This window comes from Xiphophorus couchianus, chromosome 24 (genome assembly GCF_001444195.1).
Source record: "Xiphophorus couchianus chromosome 24, X_couchianus-1.0, whole genome shotgun sequence".
NCBI classification, from domain to species: Eukaryota; Metazoa; Chordata; class Actinopteri; order Cyprinodontiformes; family Poeciliidae; genus Xiphophorus; species Xiphophorus couchianus.
This window is the reverse complement of record NC_040251.1, coordinates 11,771,276-11,792,822: the sequence shown is the minus strand read 5'-3', so window position 1 is coordinate 11,792,822 and position 21,547 is coordinate 11,771,276. Positions and strand designations below refer to the sequence as shown.

Genomic DNA, 21,547 nt, shown 5'->3' with positions numbered 1-21,547 from the left:
GTCCCTGAAGGCAGCATAAGTAGGGGAGGTTGCTGTGTGTGGAGACTGAGTAGAAAGCAGAGGACGGAGAAAGGAGTGTGATCTCATAAACCTGGTCCAAAGCTTCGACACACTGCCGATTTTTGACCCTAAAAGGACTCAAATCAATTTTCTCTCAACGGTAAGTAAAAATATATCACGAAATATTAAATTATACCTTTGCTTCGGCATCTTCCTTTTGGGTGTTTCTGTTTTTTTTTTTTTTTTTGAAGTGACCGTTTAACCGTTTCAAAGTGTGCAGTAATAAACGGGTTTTGTGGCCTTTTTTGATTGAAACTAACATAAAAGGGGTAACTACGCGTTTTTATGTAAGTTTAATTAATTCACACTAAACCTGAGTGATTTAATGGTTGTTTATTTAATCGATTGCTGTAATTTGGTCAGATGATGACAAAGCTGGTTTTGTTGTCGGTGGTAATTAACGGGTCGTTACGGAGGTACGCGGTTACAAGTGACTTTAAAAAGCAAACTTTGAAACATTTTAATTTAATAAAGGAAAATTTATCACTTTGTTTTGAGTTTTTGTCACATTTTCTTTACATTGCGCATTTTTCTGCTCCCGCTGTTCACGGTTTTTTACGGCTGCTTTGTACTTTCTGAGATACCCAATATAAAAAGAAAAGTTTAAATAAGTCAGAGGAACATTTTGGAAACTCTTTCCTCTGCTTTTTGAGACGTTGTGATGTGTCAGTAGCTCAACCCAGGGGCGTTTTACTTTTTGGTACTCGCTTCCTCCTAAAAATGAGTCAGATCTTCCACTTTTTTAATTACATCTTATGTAATCCTTAATATATCTCTTAATTTATCTCTGATTTGGCTTCCTTTCTGTTAAAATCAGGATCCTGCTCATCATCTGCCATGGCTGTGGAAGGTGGAATGAAATGTGTCAAATATGTACTTTTCTGCTTCAACTTCATTTCGTTGGTAAGTTACAACCAAATTCCCCTTCTCCTGATACGTTTATTGTTAAAAAGTTAGCAGACTGGGTGTGGAAATCGACTAAGAACTTCACTAACAGGCTTCAAAGCATGAAAATACCACAATTTCACGTTATCAAAGATTTAAACCTAACTTAAAACCTTTACCTGTGGAGCCAGAAGTTAAACAGGACAAAGAGTTTTGTGTCTCTTCTTGAACAGGCCTGTGACTTAAAATTGAACCAAACCTTTGTTAAGTCAGCTGATGAACACTCACATTGATCACACATCAACTTCCTCTTCTTCCGGCATCCATATGCAGGACTTGTTTACTTTTGACATCTATGAAATCCTGGATGAGATTAAACTTTTCCGGCTTATTGCCTGTTTGCAGTCTGGGAGTTTTAGAGGTGGCGATTGTGGAATGTGAATCTTTTGACCAGATTATCAGAGTCATGTGATTCTTTCAAATCAGTATGTATTCAGTTTTTATTTATTTGTGCTATACTTAGCGATGTATTGTGCAAACCCTGTACTGGGTTGCAACTTCACTTCAACTTGCACATGAGGAAGCCAAAATGACTAAGCAATATATGGTTTCAACGTTAGCTTTCTTTTCGACTTTAAGAGTTAGAAGTTTCATGCAGGTGTTACAGCGTGTAAATAAACACTCTGGCTATGCCTGATTTTTCATCTTACTACATCATAGAAAATGTGCTGGATGTTACTCAGTAACTAATGCATTTTGTGTCTGTTTTTGTGCAGAGAGGATTAAATTTAGGTTTGACTAACCATTCTTCTTCAGGATCAGTGCTTTTATTTTACCACTTTGTGTCAGATTTATATATTTAGGTTTTAGCAACTCAGAAAATAGCAAATATAGTTGAATTAAGCTCTGTTTTATTACATAATATATTCCAGGATTTATTTGACATTATTGGCTCAATTCACCTGCTGTCTTCACTCCTTTTTTGTTCCCCAGTGTCAGCTACCAGCTACCCAATTGACCCGGGCTCAAATATTTACATTGTCAACAAGAAAAGGTTTTCATTTCAAGCCAGTGCTTAGCACGGGTTACAGGGAAACCAATGGATGGTGTGCATTAGTTGGAGATGTTCACAAGCTGAAGAGTTTATGTAAGACTCAATGCATGAAACTATTGGTGCAATGATTGAAAGGAGTTTATTAAACAACAATTTTCTATGATTGTGAAGAAAAAAAAAAAATTTTGGCAGCAAAAATCTCTTACTGCTTTATAGATTAAACATCAAGGTGAGAAATTGCTGGACTTGTTTAACGAGCAGACCACAGTAATTGTCAAAAGCGGCATTATTTACAAATATATGATATTCAAAATCCAACCAATCACGTTTGAACACGCTCCAGCTGTTAAAAGTATACATTTGCAGAAGTAAAAATGAAAATCAGAAGTTATTAGTTGATGATAATTTGGATATTCTTCCCTTTGCATAGACAGAAAAACAATAGAAACGCAAAACGTTTGTAACCTTTATGACTTTCACCATAAAAGTCAAAGATGAGAAATAGTTACCATTGATAGTTTGGCATATTTTTTATTCTCGTTGGCTATATTCAAGTAGTAGTCTGCTGTTGGTGTGTTTATCAGCGGGTTATGATTGATGTTAAACTTCAGTAAAGTTGTAAACAGTACAGTGATAGTTATGTCTGGGAGTAAGAAGGTAAAATAAAAAGTAAATACTTAGAAATACAAACACAAGAATACTGATTCTTGTGTTAGGCTATATTAGCCCTTTTGAATGCAAGAAATGTTTTCTTAGAAGATATGTAGAATAATTAGAAATATCTTTTTACACATTCCCCATGCTTCATTCTGCGAGTTTTCTTCATCCTGTCCTCAAACTTTCAATCCAAACATTCTCACTGATGTTCTGTGATAAAGGAGTCAATTTTAAAATTTGCATCAGTTTTCCGGATAATGTATTATAAATATTTACAGTAATGTTGAAAGGTAGAAAACTAATAATACATTTAAGTCTTTATGGATTATTCAAAGTTTGTTTTTCTAACATTTTTATAAAATATTCTAACATAGAATTAAAGCAGCTTTGCTGTTTTTTGGGCTGTTTTTTTCTGTTTTAATGTCATCACAGCCATGTATCAGTTTGCAAAAGCAGAATATTTTTAACTAAACTGAGATAACAGAACATTTCCAAGTCTCTATTTCTAGAGAAGCCATTTTCTTTAAAAAAAAAAAAAAAAGTTTTAGCCATGCTTCTCTAATAAACACATTCACAGTTCACTGAATGTACTTCCCTGTTTGCTTAAGAGCTGCTTGGTGTGAGCTGATCATAGCCAAATAGATTACACACACACACACACACCCGCGCACGCCCACACACACACTGTTTGTTAAAGGTCCGGACTGCTACCATCACCCCACCCAGAAGATTGACAAAGTATCATCTGATAATTTTCCACATTCAGGAACTGAAGTATGTTGTAACTTCCCATCAGTTTAGTTGTTTAGGTGCAACAGTAAGTCATCTAGATTGAGAGAATTCAGTTTGTTCTTTGTTCACATTTAGCAGGTCTTACTTCTGTAGTTTTGGCATTTTTGTACACGACTATTTGGGGTTCTAAAAAAATCCACTTCTTCTGACCCTGGGTCAGTTCATATCTGCTTAGAAAACACATGACTCAAGGTTATTTTGTCACAATTTTCTTAAACATTTTGGTTTGATCAGGAGTGAGAATCTGTCATATTTCATAGTAGTTGAACAGCCACAATGAGTGGCAGTGTAAAAGCTTTAAATAATAAAATTCAATTTCTAATCCCTGAGGTGGGATATTTAGGAAACACTAACACACCATTTGTAAAACCTAAATTATTAAAATTAGTTGACATAGTGAAAGAACAGACAGCTGAACAATAATTGACTGTAATATTATACATCGTATCCAACAATAATTACTTGTTGTTTTTGGTAATTTGAACAGTTTTCTGTTTGGACACCGTCTAAGTTCAATATTCAAATTATTTCACAGTTTGACTGATGCACAAAAGTTTTTTTTCTGAATTTGTATATTAATTTGCTCCTTAGTCTTAACCAATTTTTGAATGTTTTCTTGTAACTGTTTTGGTAATTTTCTTATTGATCGTCCGCTGTAATTAAAGTTAAAAAGATACTGTAGTTATGGGTTAACTATTAAATACCAGTTTATTTGTTTAATGTCTGGGATGTACAAGTAATACATGTATATTCCATACATTTATTGCTTGTGGAAAGGAGAGGACATTTTGGTAGGTTTATACTTCCAAAGTTTTGACATTATGTTCATACTGTATTTTTGTACATATTCAAAAATTAAACAAACAATTAATCTGAAATACACACAGATTTAAGCTTTTTTTGATTTTATTTCTTTTTACTTCTATGGCACATCAAATTATTTAACTAAAGCAAATTAAACTAAAATGCAAAGTTTCATAACATGAGTACAAAACGATTTGTTTACGGGTATGAAATGGAAATAGGTTTGTCCAAAATAACTGTGTATAAAACAGATGTGCAAAGTAATCAAACCTCACATAATCTCTTTAGAACGAAGAATAACTTTAATTCTTTTTAGAGCTAAAATCAAAATATTTCTAGATGGGTACATTAAAGATTAGACCTGAGTTTTATCACAGTTAAAAACTCATTAATCACTATATTTTGCTTTGTATATTTAAACAACAAGCAGATAGTTTAATTTTCAACAAGATATAGCTGGCATGAAAACTAAACTAATCTCCTGTTGTTCTTACAGTTTTGTGGACTTGCACTGATTGTCGTGGGAGTCGTCGTGCAGGTTTCTATGCACAAAACCTTTCGGATCATGGACGTCAACGCCTCTGCAGGCCCCATTATCCTCATCGTGGTGGGTCTTTTGACTTTCTTCGTCGCATTCTTCGGCTGCTGCGGAGCCTGGAAAGAGAACCACTGCATGGTCGCCACGGTAATCCGCTGATCCACAGCATCCTTTACAGTCATAAGTAAAGCTATAGCAGAGCAGAGTATACACAGATTTCTTTAAAATCAATTAAACATGGGTATAATAGTAACACAAACTGCATCAACAGCTAATGTATTAGTTTTGTCTATTTTCCCCATTTTTTTTTATTTCTTTAAAACTGTATTATAATTATTTTCCACCATTATTTATTTTTTAGTTTTGTTTTTGTTCTTGTTGATCTATCAGTGTTTTTAAAGCATAACTTCCTATGGGTTTAATCCTGTAATAACCAGGAAGACTGTTTGTAATGCATCTTGTGATTGGAAATGTCAGCTGAGTTGCTGACATTTCCAATCACTTCCACTTTGTTACTGTAACACTATCAGTTCCCTGTAGAATATTTATCTAATAGTGTCTTAATGTTTATTATAGTTCAAAATGAATGCTTGTCTGCCATCACAAATATATGTGATGAAGAGCTTCAACTTTTCTGTAAAGAGTTTTCAAAATTTTTAGGAATGTGTTTATTTTTCCAGAATGAAAATAGGGAGTGTTTATTTATGAACTAGCCTAGAGGTAATTAATTATGAATAGCTTTTCGCGTATTGAGAGTGAATATAGTTGTTATTTTCTTATTAAGAAAATCAGCTAAGGCAACTCCTAATCTCTACACTACTGTAGAGAGTGTAGAGATTTGGTGCTTTATTTATATATGTGCCACATATGTAAATAAAACACATAATTCTCACTCAGTTGATGATTAGTCCTGTATAGAAAACATTAATTCTCCTCGCTTTACACAGCAAAACTTCAATAATCGTGATAGAGCTGAACTTTGTCTCAGTTTCATCAACAAATCCTTTCTTATGGCCTGTTCTTTGTTGTATTCTTGGCAAATCCCAGCAATTTAATTTGCAATTCTCCTCAGAATTTTTCTTTAGAAAAAGTCCTTATTGAAAATGGATGTTTAATTATTCCTTAGACCAAATCAATTTCTCCTTCTCCATCAACTGTTAATGTGTAAAATAAAAATAAATGAATACATATCAATGCTTTGCCAGCAAAACTTTGGGGTGATAAATTCACTTTGAATCTATCATCCAATCAGAGGGCAGAACACTTCTGACATCACTGACAGACTCAGAAAGTCTGTGGACTATGTGCCTCAGTATCCGCTAAGCCTATCACTTTGTGGCTGAGTTAATAATTTTTACCAATAATTTTTACATTTACCTCCCTCCCTTTTCTTAATTTTTCTGCAGTTTTCCTTCTTTCTCTCGTTGGTCGTCATTGCTGAGATTGTTGCAGTAGTGCTTGGATACATATACAGAGACAAGGTATGTGTACACTTCACTCTTTGTTATGTTGTGCAACTCCCTACAGGAGGGGTGTTTTAATTTTCTTTCGCGTCTTCCGTGTAGGTCAAAACCATGATAGATAAAAATCTCTCTGATATGATCACGAACTACAAGGTGGGCTCTGCAGAACTCAGAGAAACTTTGGATAAATTACAGGAGACTGTAAGTTCAGCGTCGACTGTCCTCGTCACTGTTTACATTGCTCAGCAACACCTTTGCATAACAGATCTGCATCCTGTTTGTCCTTCAGCATGTGACATTATTACTCTTTGCGCCGTCTGTTGGCCCAGGTCACAGCTGGCTCTTCTGTTATCAAGGTTTTGTGTTGGCTCATTTGCAGTGGAAGTGCTGTGGCGCGCAGAACACCAGCGATTGGAAGGATTACGGCAGCGATGGAAAATCGGTGCCAGACTCATGTTGCTTAGAGGTCAAACCAGGCTGTGGAAACGGAACCATGACAGATACCGCCAAAGTGCACCAGCAGGTAAAATATATTTATTTTGTTTTAGCTGTTGGAGTTTCAGGAACAGTAGGTAACAGGATGTCACCAGTCATCATGACCGGATAAGGTCCTGGTAGCTCGAGATATTAAGTTTGCCGAAACTAAACACAGACTACATTCCATGTAGATGGAATGTAAATATTAGGGAGAAGCATAATTCCACTTAGATAAAATTGTTTCTGTGAGACAAATAAATGTAGACTTAAGACTTAGTCATGATGCTTGGATTTAGAGAGGAGTTTATTAGGCCTGATGGCTAGCTGTGCCTTTAAAGTTTATTAAAACAACCGACTTTTATGTATACATAGTTCTCGTGTGACATCACACTTCTGGGAACTTTGCTGCTTACAGCCATCTTGGTAGGTCTCGAAACTGTCATTACAGTTGCTGTGGAGTTGCTATAACAACAATAAACAGACGTAGAACTTTCTCTTGCTTCCTTCCTATCTAACCTATAAACAATATTAGTAATTCTTTCCCCTATACTCTCTTTTTGTTGATCTTGAAGCTATGGTTCATCTATGCTCTGTGCTGCACTTGCCTACCAACATGGCGGATCAGTGGCAAAGATCTGTTCCGGCTCAGACTTGTGGGAACTATGTATTATCAATGCGATAGATCAATATAAACTAGCAAGTAATTATAAAGTGTAAAGGAAACTATGCAGTTTTCTTTTACTTTATTTTTTTATTCTTTTCCTCATTAGTAGAAACAAGACACAATCAACATTCGTTAGCCACAATACAATCAACCCAATAAAGAAAATTGGAAGAGCAAAAGATCAGTTGTCTCCATTTTGTGCTTTACTCCTTATTAACATGTAAATTATTTTCTAGTGAAAAATAATCGGCTGTGTGGGGTAAATAATTGTCTTTGCCTAATTCTCTGGAGGCGACATGCGCTGTACGGTGGGTGCTGACGCAGCATTACATCTGCTGTTAATGCCTCTGTAAATCAAAAGCAAGGTGATACAAACCGGATTACGAAAGCCAACACAATGTTAATCCTTCCCCAGTTGTGCAAGGAAATATGCTGCTCCAAGCGTTCCCTATAAATGACTGTGAGTAAGTTAGAAAGCAGTCCACCATGGATAAACTATGTTAGGAACTTTTGCAATTTGATCAGGAGCCAAAGATTTCAGTCCCTCTTACAGATCACATGCTAGGAAGTTAATGTCTGCTCACTTTTTGTTTTGTATTTTAGGGTTGCAGTGAAGTCATGTCGATCTTTCTAAAGAGAGACGCTCAGTGGGTGATAATTGCAGCTATCGTTGTTGCTGTCCTCCAGGTACGTACTGGCTGTAATTCAAAGCACATCATCAGACGATTCACCTGTCGATATTTCTTTGACCAATATCATTTTTTTATTCTTAAGATCTTGATGTAAAAGAGAGAAACATGCTCCTAATTGAGGCAGCAATTAAGAAACAAACAGAAAAATAAAGAAATTACAAGATTATCCCCCAAGATGATCCATTTGGGATGCATGATAACATACATCCCAAATCTTTATCTAAATTTTATTAAAGACAGAACACGATATAAAATTTTTGGTCAATATCCAAAAATTGACCAATTGTTTGAGCAGAAACAAATATATTGTTTGTGTCCTCCTACATAGAACAGGATGGGAGTTCTTCCTAGTGATGCATGATATTGTCTGCATGGTATCGGTATCGGCCGATGTTAGCTTCAAGATTTAATATCGGCCATTCTGTCAAAATAACTCACCGATATAAAAGCCGTTGTTTCATAGGACAAACCAGTGGCACTGGAACCTGCAGCACAGCACTTCAAGTTTGCACTTTTTGAGTGTCTCCATTGTCTAAGAGAGACTAGATGTCATGAATAAATCTGTCATTAAACATATTGCAAGTTGAAAGTGTTACATCATTTCCAGTCTCCTTTTTGCATTTAGATAAATTGACAAAGATAATTCAGTATTTTAATTCCTCAGTAGAGAAATCAATATAGTTTTAGTAAGTAGGTATAGGAAAGAAATATTGGTATTTGTATCGGTTATCGGTTATTGGCCAAATGAGTTTTGGTATATTGGCTTATTGGATATTGACCAAAAATCCAATATCGTGCATCACTAGTTCTTAGTTTTGATGAGTTTGATAATTTGAAGGGGAAAAAAAGACGTGTGTGACCTGCCAATCAGCTTTTATACTTATTCTACATCTTTTAAGAAAACAAAAGGGCTAATTTAGTCTAATCAGCATTCTTGTGTTTTTATTTGCAAGTATACTTTTATTTTACCCTCTTTCTCCCAGACATAACGACATATGTTTAAAATGTTATATTTTAAATGTAGCATCATGTGGGGTTTCATGTTGATATTAATTCTTTCATTTCTTTCTTTCAGCTTCTGGGCATCGTGTTTGCTTGCTTGTTGATGAGAGCCATCCGCGGCGGCTATGAAGTCATGTGATTGGCATGAGGTTTTTAAATGCTGGGTGGTCAGGACCTACTTATTAGGAGCTTCATTTCAAAACATTTAATATTCAAGTTGAAGTTCCCATTTTATTTACAGGATTTTAAGTTTCTCCTTTATAGCAAAATCTGAGTTTTTAGTTTCACGTTGGATCATTAATCCTGCTTTTATACTGTAAATACATAGAGAAAGATAAACATTCAGAGGAAAGCTGATGATTGTCTTGGGGTTAAGAGAAAGCCTGGAGGTTTGTAAAGCGTACGGTTGAACCTTTGGAGAGTATTTTTGAGTTACGTTTTTATGTTATGGTTTAATTTGTAATAAAGTCTCCTGAAATTACATGGGTTTTCAATAAAAACAATTAAGAAATAAAAGCAGCATCAAGATATTTATTGCAAAAACAAAAAATGTCATGCAATATTGGCACAAAAAAAAACACTCAAAACTTGAGTAAATAGTATATAATTACAAAAAGATTCATGTTTCAGATGCTGAGTGCCAAAACTTACAAAAGGTACAGAAGGAATAATGATGGACTTTACAACTCCAGTTATGTTGTACTCCTTTGTACTTTCAGTAGGTATTTGAAAAGATTGGATGAAACTTTATGCTAAAATACATGAATTTAAATCTCCACATGAACAAAATGATGGGTTCAAAAAGTAAAAAGTAAAGCATAAAATGAGGTAACAGCAAGAGAAAATACAGCATGTCTGATGACATATCCATAAATTCTGAATAAAGTTCTCCTTACATTTATTACTTCTGATTTACATCTGAATTTTTCATTAATTTTTTTTTCTCAAGTAGAATTATCTTTGTTTCCCCAACTTGCATTTTGTCCGAATGTAGGTGCAAACTCAGACAAAAGCAGAAGCTCAGCATGTGTTAAAGCAGTAATAACCTGAAAAACAGAAACAATAAACATTTTACCACAAGTTTTTATACAAGCATTTGAAAAAGTATTCACACCCCTTGAACCTTTTTGTACTCAATGATATACCAGCACAAAGCCATGCGTAATTATGAAGTTGGAGTAAAATGATACCAAGTTCAAAATACAAAGTTCTTTTAACAATCTGAAAAGTGAACATGGCATACATGTTTTTAGCCTTTTTACTGTGATTCCCCTAAATAAAATCCAGTTCAAGCCAGAGCCCTAACCCTAACATGCAAAATATGAACACACCAAGGACAGGATGAAACATAATGGCAGCAACATGCTGTGGGGGTCGCTTTACTCAGCTGGGTCAGAATTAGACTGGGGTCTGGACTCGCCTTCCAGTCGGATAATGACCCAACAAAATCACCTAGTTAAAGTCCCAATTCTGTTCGATCTTGAAAGATTTTAGTTTTAAGAAATAAAAACAGTCTGTCCCATTTTGTGTTGGTCTTTCACATGAAATTGTGGTTTTAAAGTGAAGAAACGTAGAAAAATGAAAGAGTGTGAATACTTTTGCATGGCACAGCAGATAAGCGCTTCATAGGAAATTAAACTTCTCCACCAAGGATCAGAACTGCAAATAGAAACACCCGTTGTCTCTGATAAAGACACTGACGTCATGTTTCCATATTAAATTGTCACAGAGCAAATTAGCATCACTGTCCAGGGTGGGTTTTTCTTTTGAACCCAATCTCGCCAGGAAATGTTCTACATTTCTTTTTTTTCCTTTGCAGTAAGAAGATGTTGACACTCTTGTGTGCATTGCAACACAAAAGTAACTATAATCACAGAAGCAGGCTTCCTGTCAGTGACGGCTCGCAGCGCTGGGGTAGTTTGCAGACATGAGCACCATGCAGTGCAACAGAAGTGACAGCTCTGACTCTGCAAATTTTAAAAAAAGACAAAGATACAAATGTATAATGTTAGGCTAAAGACACATTCCTTTAAATTTAAAATGAGGAAATAATCTTGAAAAAGAAAATGATATGAAATGAGTCTATGAAAGACTTTGTTGTCTATCAGTGATAGAAAATTAATTTAGGACTTGTGTTTTTATTGAGTTTCTGTTAAAGGAGCATCACAGCAGTGGTGTCTACTTCTACTGACTGCAGAAGGTATAAAATTTATGTGGCTAAAGATAAAAGTACACATTATTTTACATTGGTCAACCCATTTAATCAGATATGATCTACTTACATGATCTTGTGTACAATAATCTACAAATATATAATCCAATAGAAAATGAGAAACTTACTTACTGAAAGTATTTTTTTATTTTTCTACCAAATATTAATTTCTGAACTCTTCCTGAGTTAAAACATTAGTAAACAAGTTCATATTAGTTAAAACAAATATGAACTTGTTTTATTTGTATTATTTGAGGTCAGAAAGCAAAGCATTTCTTTGGTTATTTTGACTATTTCTAATTTTCTGTAAATAAATACTAAACTTTTGCTTGGAATTTCAGAGACACGTTGTCAGTAATTCGTAGAGTAAAAGACCAATGTTCATTTTCCTCAAACATAAACCTATAAAGAGTAAAATCTGAGAAAATTATCATTTTAAATGGTTTCTTAATTTTTTTCCAGAGCTGTCTATTCAGTGAAGTACAAAACACAGCTTCTTAAATCCAAGTACCTTTTAAAGCAGATGACACCTGAAGCCACTGGGACAACCACTCACGAGACTGACTGGTACCAAGACTGTCAGTGTTCATCCCTCTCACATAACAAGCCTGCAACAAGAAAGTCTTACATCAGCCTGAGAAACCGCTTCAGCTTGGGGAAATAAAACCCGCATAGTGACACACCTGTTTGAGTTCCCACTCACTGAGCTGGTGAGGGCCCATTTGGCTCAGGGCTCGATCCAGCTGGAACAGCTCCACGGCGTGGCTGTTCAGACGTCGACCAATCAGGAAGCCCGGGAGACGGGCCGTCAGGAAGAGGAGGGGGCTGATGTGTCTCTGCTCGGCCATAAACACAGATGAGCTCAAACAGATGCAGCAGAGAGGAGGTGGATGAGAAGAAGGTTTTACTCACTATCTGATTGTTGCTCATTGTGTTCATGGCCAGAGGAGCTTTGGAGAACAGACTTCTGACAGCCAGGATTTCAGAGACATTCGGGTTTCCGCCGCGTTGCACCTGGATGCAAACAGAAAGTAATCCTGTTAAAGCTGAACAGATGCAATCTCTTCCAGAAATCACAGGCCACTTTAACAAGTTTGATCTCATTTTTAAGCAAGATGGGCCCAACGCAGACATTAGCATGTCTAAACACGGCTGTGGCTCAGATTAAGGAGTTACAGCGAAATAAAACAGAAACGAAATGCCATTTTCTCAAATAATAACAATCTTTTCTTGAAATCATTAAATATTCTGTATATTCAAACCAACCACATTTATTGCCACCCATGAGATGTGAAATTTATTTTTAGATTATTTTAGTAATACTCAACTAATTTAGCAAATGGTTAATGTACTGCAGTGTAATGACTCAAAAAACAACATACTCAGAGAAGTAAGCAAGCCAAATATATATACAAATTTTGGATTTACGATAAAAAAAATTATTATGTTGCACCCAGAGCTCAATGTAAAAGTTTTAGCATAATCCTGTTCAAATTCTTTTGATTAAAACCCCCCCTAAAACATTAAATCTCCTATTAAGCATATTTTGTTATCCTTCTATTGATTGGTGAATAATAATAATTATAATAAAAAGTTAACCCTAAAGTTTCTTGATGTTAAGTCAAGCAGACAGGCCTGAGGTTTTCACATGTTGATATTATTTATTAAATATTATTTTAGTTGCAGATGTATCCTTTACTACAAATGATCAAGCATTCACTAAAGGAATTAAATTAGACAATAAAATGTTTATTTTCTTATTTAAAAAGGAACAGAATAGTTTGTTTTAATTCATTTTCATCACATAAAAAAGGCTTCAATGTAAAACCAGCAGAAAGTGTCAATTTGATAAAATTTGATTAATCGTCAGCATAATCAGTAACTAAAATAATCATTAGCTGCAGCCCTAATTTCTGATACATTTCCTTACCTTAGTGCAGAGGTTCTTCAGAAGACCTTGCAGGTGACTGTTTTTGACCTGCTGGCTCACATCCTCCAGCTCTTTGAGAACCGGTTGGTGGTGCCGAGTCCTGTGGGAATGATACACTTTCCGAAACTCCAGCTGCTGCCGGGGAGTCCAGAAGTGAGGAATCAGCAGCTGACGAGGGAAAAAGTACCTGAAAGCCACACGGAGACATTGGTGTTAGCGACTGCAGTGGTATAATCGGGCACAAACATTAATCTTTTTAAAATGTTCTGCTGAATATAAAATAAATTTTAAAAAACATGCAAACGTGAAACTCACATTAGGAAGAAAATCAGGTAGTTTGCAAAAGGAGGAATGGTAATAATCACAAGTGGGATGGCCTTTATTAGGTCTCTGCGAAACTGACAAGCATAGATTACATTACTATGCAACAACATCACAGAGAAATCAATAAAATGAGAAAAACTCAAGCTCAGCAAAAACACAAAATCACAAGTATTTTTTTTTCTAGTTTCTAGTGCAAATATCTTAGCACACTTGGAGTAAGACAAAACTAACTTGCAAGTAACTTTTCAGCTTGTTTTAAGTCAAACATTTCTTAATATTTATGGAAAAGTAAAGATTATTTCACATATAACATGGGAAAATGTCTTTTTATTAGTGAAATAATCCTCCAAGGGAACTCGTACTTTTCATCAATGTTAAGGAATCTTGATTAAACGTTACCTGTAAGTTAGTACATTTGAAATAAGACAAAGCTAAGATATCTGCACTAGAAACTTGATTAAAAATACTTGGTGAGGGTATTTGCAGTGAGATCTTAAATGTTAGCTACTACGTGTAGCTTTTGTAAAACAGCATAAATGAGTAATCTGTAAGAAGATTAAGTTCTAAGATTATATGATGGGAATCTCTCAGAGATCCCATGTTTGGTCGTGATAGGACATCCAGTTGTCTTTCTGTAATTCTTGTTAAAGGACATAGTCTTGTTATTGTACAATGACATAAAAATACATTGTTCATCTGTTTTCTATACTTTCTTGTTTATGAAAGCGCCAGTTTTAGCATTCTAGGTTTAGCCACCAAACATAAATACACATGTCAGCTACATTTAAAAAATGTATTTTTAACATTCATTCTATGGACCTAGATCGACTGAAATCAGATTTACAATGTGTAGATGCAGTATTGATCAAAGGCATCTTCTCAGCGCACCATAGACAATGAAAGGCAGCTGCCACCAGGGGGAGACATTGTTACTCAGAAAATGTTCACTTCTTTAAGACACTGACCTGTCTGAGTTTTTCCATCTCCCTGTAGTGTAAATCGTGGAACTTCACTCCTTCCGCCAGCATTTTGGTTTTTATCCTCTTCACATCTCTGGCATCCTGGAACAGCATCCTGAATCCTTGAACAAGATTCAAGGAAACATTCATAAAGACAGAGGAATTCAAGGAGAGCAAGAGGAAACCGTCACTGTGTATTATTTGTAATAATACACACTGTAGTTAGTCTGTAAGCCGGTTTTTCTTTATTATATGCACAGATTTTGGCTTTACTCTTGTTTAGGTGTCAGATTTCCAGTGTAACTAGATAACACAAATAGCCAAACACTATTTCTAGATCACTATTTCTTTTAAAAGCAGAGTCAGGAAAGGCAGCTGTGGTGAGGAATGAACCCATCTCAGTCTTGTTCAGGGTGCTGAGGGCATCAGCTAGAATCCGTAATACAATATTATAAACGTTTTTCACATGAAAACTGGGAAATCTTTCAGAAATTCTCCATTGGATTTAGGTCTGGACTTTAACTGAGCCATTTTAACACATAAATTGATTTCATCTACCCCAGTGGTTTTCAATTGTGGTTTACTCTTCCTTCTATTTTAAATGCATCTTTGCACCAACATACCTGATTCAAATGACTGATTTCCTTTCACTTCAAGTCAAGTTTATTTGCATAGCACATTTTAGCAACAAGGCATCATAGAAACATCCCAGTCACCCATTGTGAAACCAGTGAAAAACATTACATTTTGCTGAGTGCCATCATTAAGTATGTTGGTCAATGCTCCAGTAATACATACATCAGTAGTGTTGCAGGTGAGTGAATTTTGCTCTTACCTACTTTAAAGGTGTGATAAAGCAGGAAAAATCGAGGAAATCGTCTTTTAAGAAAGTCTTCATATTTGGCATTTGCCCACTGGATTCTGGAGGAAACATATCGTCCAATACCTCGTCTGACTTTAGAAGAAGTAAAATGTCTGCACAAAACTAACCTGTGGCGTAAAAAAACATATAACGTTACATAAAATACACAAAGGTCCTATCACAATGAGTTAGAAGTACAAGAACACTGCATAATATGTCACGGAACATGTATAAGTGACACCTTTTGTAAACATCTCCGATAAACATTTTTCAAATAATGAGCAGGTTATCGACTGTCTGCATTGAGATTTAAATGTACTTAACGTTTGATTATTTAGCAGGTGTGTAGCTAGCTTATCAAACCATGATAAAACAAGGTGAAAAAAGGCAAAGGTTCACCCTGGAAAGACAGACATGGACTGGCAGGATACGTCTTGAAGATGAAGGCCATGTGTTATCCTGTTTGTGCTCAGACCACTTAGTCGGGTCAAAGACAACCGGCTGCACAGACTCGAGCAGGAAAGCGCCATGTTTGACAGGAAGAGCAGTTACCGTGACGACGCTAATATACGGGAAGGCTGAGAGTTGATCATTTACCGTAATACACAGAAAACGAAACGCACATTATTTTACGTTTTTGCTGAATATGGGGCTTTATTAACCCTATATGTTTAGTTGTTAGATCATATGTATGACTACTTAAAATAAAAATAATAAATTATTTTCTTAGAATGTTCACCGGGACAGTGGCGGTTATAGACCAGGGTTGAATGGTGTGGCCAGTGTTAGGCGCACAGAACTAAAGAATGAATCAGAAATGACATGGTAATATTTGATCGTTTATTATATGAGGTGAGCCAGATAGTCACTTGCATCTTCAGTTTTCAGACTCCTGATTTAGCAGACGAAAACTGGGATTCCATTGAATTATGACTGAAGCTACAATACCTTAATTTTTAATTCATTGTTGAAATAAAAGTATGAAGGTTAAACAATTTAATTGGCCCCATTAGTTATTGTTTCTGTGCCTGGCTTTCTAACTTTATGGCCAGACAGAGATAAAGGGGTGTGGCAATAACAAATGAGATAATTGGTTGTTTAATAACTGATGGAGTCATCCAGGACATGTTTCTGCTGAATATCGTCTCTGCTCCATAGAAAATGAGCTAGCATGTTAGCATGTCATGATAGTCTTAAGATTGTCATACAGCAACAGTCTTCAGTCAGAGGACCCTCCAGATTCGTTGGAGGACTAATTGCTACCAAGGATTCTTTCTGCCCACAGCATCACCCTCTACAACGAATCTTTGAAGATTAGATTGCGTGAGTTACAACATTTAAATTTCCCAAATGCTAGCCCGTTTTAACGTCCCTTTGACGCTGAGACGTTTAAAACGTACCGTTGACGTTTAAACGGTCCAAAGTTCCGACTTCCGAGCTAAATGGAACGCGGCATTATTTTTCGAAATATTGCAAACTAACCGGTCTTTAAACATAATTGGTTGTTTAAAGTTGTACCGGCGTTTGTATATGTTTCAGAAATTAAAAACATTGGGAGTTAGTGAGTGAATTTTAACTTAAATTCACATTTGTTGCTCGCGCAGGCTGATAGTCACGTGAGTAACCAACACTATAAAGCCGGAGGAGGTCACTCTGCCCGTTAATCTTCGTTTGAGAGAAAGGCGAAGACTATCTTCTTCAGCGGTCTAAAGGTTCCTTTTGTGTGGTAAAGTTAAACATTTTTACTTATTTTTGCTTAATATTACTTGATATAAACTACATAAATGCGATTTAACTTCGTTTATTTGTAAAATAAGAATAATGAATAAGCTAGGTCAGTCACTGGCGAAGCTAGCTTAATGTTAGCAAATTTGGGTACGAGCTAACTTTTTCTTTCTATTTTTTTTGGTCTTGTGTTGCTAAATCTGCGTACGTATTAGAAATGAATTTGTGACTGGTTGAGCTAGAGTGAAAGGAATTAAGTGAAACTTTTGGTATACGTCGCCTTGTGTATCTCCGTAAAAAGAAATGTTTTAGGAAATTGCGTCTGTTTTTATTTGAAATCTACGTTGGCTTTTTACATTTCATGCTAATAGCATTTTATTTAATCACAGGTTGGCCCGTCCAAAGTAAATTTGTTTTCCACATGGCCTTCATAAAATTTGGAACCAGTACTAGTCCATGCAAGGTGGCCTCTGAAGAGGGGGTAAAAGAGGTTGAAAATTATGGTAAAGCTTAGGATTTGTAACTATTTGTAACCTGCAAAATCTGCCAGTTTTCCATCTGAATCCATTTTCCATTCACTCCACTTTAGATAGCAGGGGAAACTGTGATCCAGACAAACTTCTACAGTGTCCTTTTGACAAAAACCACCAAATCCGCTCCTGCCGCTTCCCATATCACCTGATTAAGTGCAGGAAGGTGAGTTGGTAAAGGGCTGGGAAATATCTGCGCTCATGGAAACGCTTTAGTAGTGTTTGGTGGGTTTAAAATTGTTTTCTACCAGAAATAAAATATTATATTTTAGATTTACCAGATTAATGGATTTGAATTGAATTCAGTGAATTTATACCCACTATACCAGACTACATTTGTTCCTCCTTGGTATATTGGCACCCTAGAGGATTATATCATAGAAGTTGCTCCTTAATACTATTTATGACCTTTTTTTTTAAAAGAAAATTTTAATTTGATTAGTTTGTCATGTCATAGACTATATTATTGGGCACTCTGTGAATACAATTGCAGGAAAAGTGCAAAACATTGCTTTTTGTAGTTTTGGAGCTGACTTTCTTCTGTCATTCCTTCTTAGCATCAAGGTATACAACATACAAATATCATACTATTGGATTACATGGTGTTAATAATTTAACTTCCCCTTTTGGGATCAATAAAGTACTTTTGAATTTGATTAAAAACCTAACTAGCAACTGTTTGCCATACATTCAGATCCAGATCAGTCAATGATGGAGTTGAGCATGTAGGTTTTAGCCTGCAGCAGAATATGGCTGCAATTTTTAAAAATTACTAGCAGTTGGCTTAACTCCGCACTTGGAGTAATAATTTTAAGATGTAACGATGATAATGGAAGTACTGGTGATTTTCCTGAGGTTTGGAGTACTGATAAAAGGTGAACCAGAATAATAATTGTAAAGGTTACTTGCAGTGAACATGTGATCACCTGCTTGTATTACTAATTCAGCAAACTTAAAGATCCTCCCCACTTCTGGTGTCTTAAAGAAATTCTTTCTTGGATTGTAGAAGTGGGTAAGTTAAATGACTGTCCTGCTGCAATTGATTGGTAAATTAAATAAATCTCTCGCCAAAGAATCACCCAAAACTGGCCAGCGAACTGAAAACCTGTCCATTTAATGCTCGCCACCTGGTTCCCAAGCATGAGCTTGCTCGCCACACAGAGACCTGCGAGGACAGAATATCTGTGGACACTGAAGATGGTGAGATTATTTTATTTTCTATCCACCTAACAGAGCTGTTGCGGTTTGTTTTCTTTTAAATGGTGTAATGTACATGTGTCTTTACAGTTGGAAGCAGAAATGGACATGTTGGCTGGGATGTTCCAGTCAACACTTGGGTCAATCCAAACATGACTGAGGACTGGGATAAGGGTATGGTTAAAATGTAAAGGTTTAGAAGAGATCACATTAAATGTGTCTGGAGGAAATGTATTCAGATCAGTGTTTATCACACTTTTTCAGACTGAGGACTACTTACCCCATTTAATAACTCACGAGCCACCTAACTTGAAATGACATCTTAATATCAAACCTAGAATTAAAATATTACTCTCATCTCTCTTATTGTTGTCTTTATCCATCCTAATGAGAAAGATGATTCTGTTTTGGGGCTGCCCAGTGGTGCAGTTGGTAACAATGTTGCCTTGAAAGACGGTCTTTCTGCAAGGAGTTTGCATGTACTCCCTGTTCATGCGTGGGTTCTCCCCTGGTACTCCGGCTTCCTCCCACAGTCCAAAAACGTGATTGTTGGGTTAATTTATTTCTCTAAATCCTTCTTAGGTGTGGGTGTGCATGATTGTTTGTCCCGTTTGTCTTTGTTACCCTGCGATGAACTGGCAGTCTGTTCAGGGTGTACCTTGCCTGTTGACCTCTGGAGATGGGCACCAGTACCTCTCATCACCCCATTTATGGTTAAGTGTGCATCATAATGGATGGATGAGTGCTGTTTTAAATGTGACTGGTCACAACAAAACCATGAACTATTGCTCAGGCTATTTTGAGTTATTTACGGATTCTGAAAGGGTGGATTCTAAGCTTTCCAATAATGTCAAAGACGTTAGTTGCAAATAACTTAACAGTTCTCGCTAAAACACTCGTTCACATTATAAAGCAGTTCAAAAGACTCTAATCACTCGTGGATGTTATCAATACACTCAGCAGTTATAACTTGGCTTCCTCTGATCATTTAAGGAATCCTTCAATTTTCTTTCCACTGGCATCTTCAGCTTTTCTCTTGAGTAAATTATTCTTATTTTTTATGCAAATCTTTGGGAAGTTAATTGTATTCAACACATTTTAAGCTCAAAGTACCTTGCATACCACTATTGGGCGTCTGTGGTCTGCAGACCACAGTTTGAGAAAGGTTTGGTTAGATGAAACTTCTCCCATATTGTCATGTATTTTATAATTCTCTGGATAAATAATTACACTCATATATAATGGTAGCAAATTGTCTTGTTTTGCAGAGGCAGATAACGTTCAAACTCCATTTGTGTGGGGTGTAAGCTCCAAGTTGAACCAAATGTAAGTGGTGGTCTTGACCTCAATATTTTCTGTGCATATATTCCTTCACATTGACTTGTTTTTTTATTTTTCTTATTCTTTCTACAGACTGGCCACCAGACCCAGTAACAACCTTAGTCCAAACTTCAGAGCTCCCAGTACCCTGCCATGGCCCAATTACGAGCTCTAAGGTCTTCCGAAGCTGTTCCTATGGATGGGTGTTCTTTGCATGTTTTGATCAGTTTGAATGTGGATAAACTATTTGAAACTTCACATGGCTTGTAGTTGCATGAATCTTATTTAGTCACTAAGTGCAGAGGATATTTTACAACAAATATAACCTGTAGTTGAGCAATCTTTTTTTTATTATTTATTTTGCAAGTTTTATTGTTTTTAAGGTTGTGACATTGCTGTGTTAGATTTTTTTTTAGTAAAAGTTTCCTTTGTTGAAGAATTGTGTGGTTTAGTTATCTTTAAATGTGCTAACTTTTTTTGTAAGCACTAAAAACGTTGCACTGCATGTAAACTCTTTTCATAGAAGTTCCCATAATCCAGACATAATCTTGTCTGGAACACAGTAGTTAAGGATTGTTACTTGAATATGGTAATTTAAGCAGCAGTTTAACCCCATCCCCCAATTATGGGTTAAGATGTGGCTAGTTTGAGATGTAGGCTTTGAGGTTTACTTTAAGATTGCAGTATAGGCTCAGTAGTTATTTTTTCCCTCACTGATAATTGAATAAATTTCTGAGCATTTGAAGTTCGTGCTAAAGTGTCTTTATTGACGCAAACATACATGTCATGTCTATTTAAAAGTTCAACATAATCTTGGTGCTATTAACGCAATCTTTCCTGTAGGAAACACTTTTCTCCATTAAATAAAAGGTGATGCACTCAATTGTTGACTTCCTACAACTTCCAAAGTGAAGTTTGATTACTTTCTTAGTGTTAAATAGTTTTGGATGGAAGTGACTACAGTAAGCAGGATCTGACACTTGAGTCTGCTTCAGTTGCTTAAACTAAAAATTAAGGTAACAATAGGTAGAAACCAGTTTTCATTTTTAATATAAATTCTAGCCTTCCTTCAGCATATTGTTGGCGAAGGATGGTACTGTTGTAACATCTAGGGGGGAAAAAATAAATTTAAGACCATTAAATCACCCTGAAACAGCAAACTTTAGAAGTGCCAGAGAGACTGAGACTTCTGTAGTTTGAAAACTGAATTTTTCTTTGTTTTTTAAGTTTAAAAGCATGACCTTTCCCAATATATAATGGGTACATTGTGTAGCTTTTCATGAGGAATAATATTGGTTTAAATTGGTCAAAAACAAAGTTTGTCACACAAACTGAACTTCTGTATTAATATGTTCAGAGTAACATTTGATTTGAATGATAAAAAAAATGGGTAAAATAAA

The 21,547-nt window shown here is 35.8% G+C and overlaps 3 protein-coding genes across 7 annotated transcripts; 2 read left to right on the top strand and 1 right to left on the bottom strand.

Annotated features, from left to right (window-relative positions):
- On the top strand, positions 1–9,604 carry cd63 (CD63 molecule). Its single transcript, XM_028011120.1, has 8 exons — positions 1–160; positions 878–963; positions 4,749–4,937; positions 6,197–6,271; positions 6,356–6,454; positions 6,633–6,776; positions 7,998–8,081; positions 9,162–9,604. Exons 2-8 carry the CDS (start codon positions 898–900, stop codon positions 9,225–9,227), a joined length of 723 nt encoding a protein of 240 aa, XP_027866921.1. The 5' UTR covers positions 1–160; positions 878–897; the 3' UTR covers positions 9,228–9,604.
- Position 9,605: 1 nt separating this feature from the next.
- Positions 9,606–15,938, bottom strand: letmd1 (LETM1 domain containing 1). Of its 2 annotated transcripts, XM_028011118.1 has the most exons (9): positions 15,790–15,938; positions 15,349–15,503; positions 14,520–14,635; positions 13,546–13,628; positions 13,231–13,417; positions 12,213–12,314; positions 11,984–12,136; positions 11,812–11,908; positions 9,606–11,055 (listed from the first exon to the last, which is right to left on the bottom strand). In XM_028011118.1, exons 1-9 carry the CDS (start codon positions 15,903–15,905, stop codon positions 10,979–10,981), a joined length of 1,086 nt encoding a protein of 361 aa, XP_027866919.1. In that variant the 5' UTR covers positions 15,906–15,938; the 3' UTR covers positions 9,606–10,978. The 2 variants fall into 2 exon arrangements, with proteins under 2 accessions (XP_027866919.1, XP_027866920.1); XM_028011119.1 differs by lacking the exon at positions 15,790–15,938 and having other exon boundaries at positions 15,353–15,484.
- Positions 15,939–16,177: 239 nt separating this feature from the next.
- On the top strand, positions 16,178–20,892 carry gtsf1 (gametocyte specific factor 1). 4 transcript variants are annotated; one of them, XM_028011121.1, is made up of 8 exons: positions 16,178–16,200; positions 16,661–16,698; positions 17,490–17,603; positions 17,690–17,796; positions 18,704–18,830; positions 18,918–19,001; positions 20,096–20,153; positions 20,241–20,892. In XM_028011121.1, the coding sequence occupies exons 1-8, from the start codon at positions 16,193–16,195 to the stop codon at positions 20,320–20,322; spliced, it is 618 nt and encodes a 205-aa protein (XP_027866922.1). In that variant the 5' UTR covers positions 16,178–16,192; the 3' UTR covers positions 20,323–20,892. The 4 variants fall into 4 exon arrangements, with proteins under 4 accessions (XP_027866922.1, XP_027866925.1, XP_027866924.1 ...); XM_028011124.1 differs by having other exon boundaries at positions 18,918–19,014; XM_028011123.1 differs by lacking the exons at positions 16,178–16,200; positions 16,661–16,698 and adding an exon at positions 16,805–17,087.
- Positions 20,893–21,547: the final 655 nt, after the last annotated feature.